Raw genomic sequence first — 8,165 nt, forward strand, 5'->3', positions numbered from 1 at the left:
TATATATATATATATATATACACACACACACACACATACATACATATTGTTTATATTTAAAGCTTTCATTTAAGTATATTCCTCAGTAGCAAAAAAGAATATAAATTCACTATGTGTGTACCAAGTTCCTTTTCAAACCCAGTAGCAGTGACATTGCTAAGCCTGCACAGAGAGCAGAGCTGTGGAAGGGGCCCAGCAGGCCCAGAAAACTACAGGAGGGGGCGGAGACAAGACCAGTCACCCTGCATAAGGAAAAGAGAGCAGCAGTAACCGGTCTTTATTACAGGAAGCTCCTCCGCAAAGTTTCACACTAGATCACTGCACAGAAATGCACAAAGCATGCCATGATTCAAGTAAGAATACACGTGTCTTGTATTCAGATGACATTTATCCTTATCCTAGCTTATCCTAGAGTGTTTAAACCTAAACTACAGGCAAATATCTAAGTACAATATTGAAATACATAAAGTATGTGGAAGCTGCCTTAACTGCCAAAGAATTGATATTTCTGTCTATCCAGTTCTGTGATTTAAAACCCCAGATAGACAGTGTAGCCATCCTGGTGACCTTAGTTCCATCTTCTGCAGTTAAGCAACACAGGTAGGCCTCCCTGCCCCCAGCCTTGAACCTCTGGCAGGCTACTAGCTGCCGTTCGGCCTATTCTCATATGGGCCGAACGGCAGTGAGTGAATAGTTGTACCGAGCAGAATAAAAAAACAGTGAAAAAAGTTGAAAAAAAAGAAAGAAAGCAGAAGAAATGTTTACAAATGTAAATAAATGATCAAATTTAAAAAAAGAAATAAATATTTTTTTTTAAAAGAAAAAAATGAAAGATTATTGAAAAATAATTTATTTTTGAAAAAAAGAAAGAAACAATTGGGCGGAGCTAGCAGAGAGGCTAGCTTCACCCAACTTTTACCCGACGTGACCCCGTCTTTTATATTTTACCAAAAAATTGGGTAATAATAAATGTTTTATCATTTAATATAGGGGAAACAGATTTTTTTTTTTTTAATTCGGTAATTTTTCCTTAACCAATTCATGACTGAGGCCCTTTTTTCATTTTTTGCACCCATGTTATATTCCACATTTTAGGCCTGAAAATGACATAAAACCCCCCAACATTATATATAGAAAGCTCTATCTGTCCCAAAAAAGGGTATAAATTAATTTCAGTACAGCGCTCCATGATGGAATAAATGTCAGTCAAAGTACCACAGCGCTGAATACTGAAAAATGGCCTGGATGGGAAGGGGGTTTAACACCGCGGATGTCAACTGGCTAAAAACCTTTTGCACTTTATTATCACTTCAAAGGGTTTCTAAACCCTCACTTTTGTTTGCATATATCTATGGATAGCAAGCAGTACATATATGCAAAAAGTTTTTTTTAAAAATGCTTTAAAAGTTGTCTTCGCCGCGCGCTCCCGTCCGAAAATCCAAAGCTGCTCGGCCGCAAAGCATCTTGGGGCGGGCGCATGCACAGTTCGGATTTTTGGCCGGGACGCGAGGAGAGACACAAGATAAGTCTATGGACGCGTGCACCCAATGCAGACAAAGTGGGACAGGAAGTGCCCAGCAAGGAGAGGAGTCAGCGATGGATCGGAGAACCGCAGCAGCGCTGGAGAGAAGGCTGAAAAAAACAGGAAAGAAGAGGAAGATCGGATTAAGAGACATCATTTAAGGTAAGTGCTTTAATTAACATTGGGGGGAGGGAAAAATAAATTGACTTTAACGCCACTTTAAGTTCAGTTTTAAAGTAAGATGGACCTTCATTATCCAGGAAACCTTCCTCTGTGAAAGGAAACGTTGGCTTAGCTGCAACCGTCTCCTCCAGACTTGGCATTCATTATAATTATGGTTGTCGACTGAAATCCAAATGTTAATTATGGAAAGGGTTTTTATATTTCACAGCAGGGCGCACCCTTCCTAAATAGTCACCAGATGTTGGAGGAGGAAAAATGACATAAAATGAGAAATCATAATGTTAATATTTGTGTCTGTCCAGGATTTTTTTTCATCCCTTTCCTTCTTTGATCAATAATGAAAATGTGCTTTTATGTGTTTGTGAAGGCGTTCCACCCAAAACATCTTGAGGGGAATTTATGAAAACTGTAGCAGACAAAATCTAGAGCAGCTGTGCATGGCAACCAATCAGCATCTACCTTTCATTTTCAAACCTTAACTGAACCAACTGAAGAGAGAAGCTGATTGGTTGCCATGCACAGCTGCTCTAGTTTTTGTCTGTTCCAGTTGTGATAAATTCCCCCCTTGTATATCCTGGGGGAATTTAATTAAACTGGAGCAGACAGAATCTGGAGCAGTTGCCCATGTCAACCAATCAGCTTCTCTCTTCAGTTTGTTCAGTTAAGTTTTGAAAATGAAAGCTAGAAGCTGATTGGCTACCATGCACATCTGCTCTAGATTGTGTCTGCTCCAGTTTTTGTAAATTCCCCCCACTCTATATATAAGATAATTATTTTTCAGAAAACTGCTATTAACGTATTACTTTAAAAATAGGGTTTTGCTAACTCCAAGGAAAATAGTGGCGTAACAATCGCGGCCGCTAGGGGCCCGGGGCACAGGGGGGCCCAGCCAGGACATCCCCCTGATGCTGTGCGGGCCACCTGGGTTGCTGTGGCATCTCAGGCTGCTGGCTGTCACTGGCGGGTATGAGTGAGGAGGAACGTGTCGCTGTTAGATCACCGACAACCTGTCAACGATTTGTGCAGCGGCGCGTTGCTCCTCACAGCCTCTGCTGAGTCAGGAATAGGAGGCGGGGCCGAAGATGGAAATGGAGGCGGGGACCGGCGACGGAAGAGGAGGCAGGGCCCGGCAACGGAGCCTGCCAGCGACCATGGAGGCGGACAGCTGATCGGGGCTGACAGGTAAGAGGGTATGACCAGCCCACCTGAGACCCTGCAGAGCCCACCATAGAGAGTCTATGGCGGACTCTGCAGGGTCACTCTCAGGTGGGCAGTTTGGGATCTCAGGTGGGCTCTGCAAGAGCATAACTAGAAATCACAGGGCCCCATAAAAATGGGGCCCTATGTTTTCTAGTTACACCCCTGGCTGGCCATACACTGGGGGTTTTATGTTCAGACCTGTGAACACTGTTTATGGGGGAATCCCCACCTAACCCACCCCACCCCAGTGAGCAATTGTTTTCTGGATTCAGCAGTGTGTTGTGCTGCTGTCAGGATATCCAAAGAGTGACTAAACCTGATTGGCTGTAGTCACTGTTTTGCCAAGAGTTTTTGGACCGGCTCCTTCGACATAAGTTGAAAAATAGACCAGGGGTCCCGATGGGGCCATACTCTGGTAATATTTCCTGCTGACTGGGACAAAATTCGACCAGCATATGACAAACTAAAAATGAGCTTGCTAGAGCAGTGGTAGGCAACCTCGGTACTCCAGCCGTAGTGAAACCACAAATCCCATCATGCTTCTGCCTCTGGGAGTCATGCCTGTGGCTGTCAGAGTCTTGCAATGCCTCATAGGACTTGTAGTTCCACAACAGCTAGAGTGCTTAGTTTGCCTAGCCCTGTGCAAAAGGAGTTCATACTGGGGATGCCTGCAGTTTTCAGTCGCCTTTCCGATTATACTGGAAGCTAGAGATAAGCTTCCCCTTATGTTTTCTAGACACATGCCTGCGGGGGGAATAAACAGTGAGGGTGGTGGTGACATTAATGTTATCATGTTAAACATTGCTTTCTTTCATCATGCCAGGAAAACACATCTAGGCTTGTCTGTGCAATTTACGATTCCTGTACATGGGGCCAAAAGTCTCATCTTGTGCTATAACTGGAACCAGATGGGAGGCTGATATGGATGAGATAAACAAGAACTCAGTGGGCAATACATGGCTGTGTGTTCTGGACTGAGGAATAGGGTGTAGGGTTGGGAAGTGAATAAAAAAAACTCCCTGATCCAACAAAAAAAAAAAATCTGGCATGGGTCTAAATGATTCTCTACTCTATCTAAAGCTAAAAAAAAGTTTTGATTATATGTACAGCTTTTTTCAATTACAGGCTTGCTTTAAAGCCACAATGTGGAGTCTAGACAAGACTAAGGACTCTACTGGGGGGGGGTTTGGCTGGCTTGTGTGATCCCTGCACCCTAAACTCTCTGAACATGAATGCTTATATTTTGTGTCTGCCAACCAAACCGTTACCTTTAATTTGCAGTTGGGACAATTCTTGATTTTGAGTAGAACTGGGCACTTAAAGGTTTGTTGCCTACAGACTCCATTATGGTAAACCCTGTGAATTGTTAATATGCCTTTCTGTGACTCCTTCCTAACCATCGGCTATTTTTTATTTTTGTTTAGAATGAACAGAGCTCTCACTTCCGGATTTGAAGAAGATGTGGGCTCCAGAACCACTCATCATTTTATGTATCCAGAAAGTGCTATGCACCTTCCACATGGGGTCCATCTAGTACTGGTGCCATTCAAACTGCAAGACCTTAGGTGGATTACCAGTGCTCTGTCCACAGGAGAGATTAAGTTGTACGTATCCAGCAATTAAGCCATTGATTACCGACTGTTATGACCCACCTCCCGGCTTCCTGATTGGTTACATTAGGAATAAATGGATAGATTTTTACCAGGGACCTTAGCGTTATGTGTATTTTCAGTCTTTTCCCATTTTTCTAATTAGGATGGTCCTAATATTCTGTTTATAAAGGGGGAGAGCCTGAAAAAACAAATGACATTGTTTTATACTTATATGGACATAATTGGGCAGATACGGACTCAGGCAGAGGCTTATATACTCAGGTACTGATACTAGTGCCGATACCGAGTATTTGCCCAAATGCTCCGATACTTTCCTCCCGATACCGGAACTACCGGTCAGAGGGAAATCTCCCTCTTTGCGGCAGTGCCGAGGGAGGGTTATGACCCACCTCCCGGCTTCCTGATTGGCTAGGAAGCCGGCTTCACTTGTTGCTAGGCAGCCTGGCTTCCTAACCAATCAGAAAGGCGGGTCATGACGTGCCGCCCGGCTTCCTGATTGGCTAGGAAGCCAGCTTCACTTGTTGGCATGCAGCCTGGCTTCCTAACCAATCAGGAAGCTGGGTGGCACGTCATGACTCGCCTCCCGGCTTTCTGATTGGTCAGGACCTCAGACAGCCTCAGCAAGTGAAGGCGGTGTTCTCTCGATAGAACACCGGCTTCCCAGGCAATCAGGAACCTGGGCGACAGGTCATGATCCTCTGCCCAACTTCCTGATAATCAGGGCACAGGGTATCGGTACTCGTACTCCATACTGAAAAAACGGTATTGGTGCATCCCTACTCTATACTATTTTTTTTTTCTCTATATGGCTAAATGTTTCTGGACACCTGACTGTCCATCACACTTACATTATATAACCAAAAGTATGTGGAGACTCCTCCAAATTATTGCATACAGTGTGTCCACTGAAGGGTACTATCAATTCTACAGCATACAAAGACAATCTAGGCAATTGAGCACCTCCAAAATTGCGGGAACAATTTTGGAAGAGGGAGGGTTGTGCCCCTGTGCACAAAGCCAGCTCCATAATGACATGGTTAGATGAATTTGGTGTGGAGGAACTCAACTGGCCTGCACAGAGCCCTGACCTCAGTCCTACTGAACGCCTTTGGGATAAATTGAAATGCTGATTATGAGCCAGGCTTTTTCAACCTACATCAGTACCAGTCCTGAAATATGCTCTTTTGACTGAATGGGCACAAATTCCCTCAGACACTCCAAACTCTTGGGGAAAGCTCTCCCAGAATAGTGGAGTATATGGTACAATAGAACTCACTGTCCATTTACTATTGATACAGTATATGATTGACTCGTAATATAGCTTACTTTTATTTTTCTTTCCAGTACATATACAAGGGTCAAGCAGTATATTCAAGCTGATAAGGGCAAGGTGAGTCCTAAAAAACTGAATAACAATACATTATAACAGGGCTTTCATGGATATGGCCATTAGGTATGAGCAGAGAGGTTTCAGCAAACTTGATAGATACATCACACTTTTTTATTTTTTTCTTGTAGAGAATGGGGTTTTTAGGGATATTATAGATAGTTCATGTAACGTTCTTTGTATTTGTGTTGTGTTTTTTTTTCTTTTATGTGTGTATTTGATTATTATTTGTACTGTATACTGTCACTTTTGACAGCTCTGAAGTAGAAGTCGCTTAGAGCACATCACTTCCTGCTTCAGTGATAATAGCGCAGATGTGGGAACAGGCATTGCTTTATCTGCCCCTGTTCTCCATCCTGAGTGCATTTGCCATGGTTCCATGGTTCTGGGCAGTGCCATAACTGCCCAGATCAATTGTACTCAAAAGCCCTCCACCTGCTCTAAAAAAACGATACCAAGATCATGGCAGCAGCAGCAGCCATGATCTTGGAATAACATGCATTTCACCATAATGGTGAAAATTTGCCTAAATCTTGCAATTTTGTCTAAATCGCGTCAGGACAATAGGAGCCCTCACTTTCACTTGTGGCCAAATATACATTTTGTTTTCTGCTCCAGCAGTAGCAAATGCCATGCAGTGATTGGAAGAGGTGCAGGACACATGGATCAGCTGACTGTCAGTGGTGCTTGATGTCGAATCTGAGTACTATAGACTATAGAACTTAGTTGACTTTTTAATGTAGATTGCAATGTAGTCAAATCTTTTCCAAGAAAATATAATGCACATTATACACTTAAATGTGTGTCTGCATAATAACTACGGGGTTAAAATTCAATTTATGTTTTTTTTTTGTTTTTTTTTAGGTATTAATCTTTAATCCAGCTTTTTTCAAATACATCCATGATAATTGGACTAATCATCACGGGAGATATCCATCCACTGGAATGCTGGCCCTCTTCTTTTCTCTACATATATGTGATGAGGTGAGTAGGTGCAATGACAGCATAGCTGCATAATTATTTAGGGTGTAAAAAAACTCCACAGTCATTCCACAGCTTAGGGCTTGTTCCCACCAGCCACAGTGCATTCCGCCCGATTTGTCTCAACAACATAATGGGGCCCTCTTCCAACTCCGGGCCTCACAGCAACCGCCTAGGCTGCTATGGCTATAGTTACGCCACTGGATATAATAGATATAACAAAACACTTCCAATGGCATATTTAAGAGACCAAAAGGAAGCAAATACAATAAGTTAATTGTTGAGGTTTACATATACTTTAAAGATTAACATTCCAGTATTTTTAAGGGTTTATTTATATAAGTTCTGCCTAGCCTATAGCCGGGTGGATGCTGTTCGCACGACACTAGCGCCCCTAGATCTCCCTCTTTTATAAATGAAGCCTTTACTATGAAGTATGCATGCATGGTCTTTCTACATGATGCCTGTCACCCTCTTCTGCATACCAAATTAAAATATTTAGCAATTGTAGCACTGGCATGATGACACCATAGTTTGAAATAATGCAGAGTTCGATAATAAGGGTAATCAAATGGCATGGAGATGAGACTTAAAGGACAAGACGAAGCACACCTCTAAGATTGCCAAGATTTGTAAAAAAGCTAGCAATGGAATGCTTGTATCAAAACAAAATTTTGAACCTATGCAGTGGGACTACCCCCGCACTGCAAGGTTTAACTGCTCATTTTTGTCTAGGGGACCGAATAAAGAAGATATATTCACTCAAGCCTCGATCCCGCCTGGCTGACAATGAAATGTGTCTCAGTGTCCTCACGTCTAATATACTGAATTAGACATGATGACTCACGGGACCTTAGACCGCTGGAGCCTTGGGGGGAGAGGCTGCAGGGATAGGGGTAGGAGGAATTATTGGTACCAATATAAATTGATTACTGTAAAGATCAGTTAAAGTGGAAGCTGGAGTCTCAGTTGTTTTTCTTTTGCTGCTACTTGTCGATTTCTTGTGCTGATTCCGGTCTTCTTACTTCTTCCTCCTTAGATATCAGTATTCGGTTTTGGTGCAGACAGGAATGGAAACTGGCACCACTACTGGGAAAAGAACAAGTTTCCAGGAGCTTTCCGCTGGACCGGGGTGCACAATGCCGAGTTTGAGTCTGAACTCATAGCTGCGTTAGCCAAAGAAGGAAGGTTGAAATTTTACAAGTAACGGTGTCTTTCTAAAGCCATAAAAGTATATTGTGTTTTTTTGTACTTTGGTAATAAAAATGCTGCTCATGAT

At 42.7% G+C, this 8,165-nt stretch overlaps 1 protein-coding gene across 1 annotated transcript in view; it reads left to right on the forward strand.

Moving 5' to 3' along the window:
* Positions 1-8,165, forward strand: part of LOC108799053 (CMP-N-acetylneuraminate-beta-galactosamide-alpha-2,3-sialyltransferase 2-like) — a 12,104-nt gene extending 3,939 nt beyond the window's left edge. The window contains exons 3-6 of the mRNA XM_018570871.1: positions 4,330-4,509; positions 5,863-5,908; positions 6,770-6,889; positions 7,926-8,165. Of these exons, the coding sequence (XP_018426373.1) occupies positions 4,330-4,509; positions 5,863-5,908; positions 6,770-6,889; positions 7,926-8,093 (514 nt within the window). The 3' untranslated portion in view covers positions 8,094-8,165. The remainder of the gene's footprint in view (positions 1-4,329; positions 4,510-5,862; positions 5,909-6,769; positions 6,890-7,925) is intronic.

This window comes from Nanorana parkeri, unplaced genomic scaffold (assembly GCF_000935625.1).
Source record: "Nanorana parkeri isolate BGI_ZX_2015 unplaced genomic scaffold, ASM93562v1 scaffold1617, whole genome shotgun sequence".
Classification (NCBI taxonomy): Eukaryota; Metazoa; Chordata; class Amphibia; order Anura; family Dicroglossidae; genus Nanorana; species Nanorana parkeri.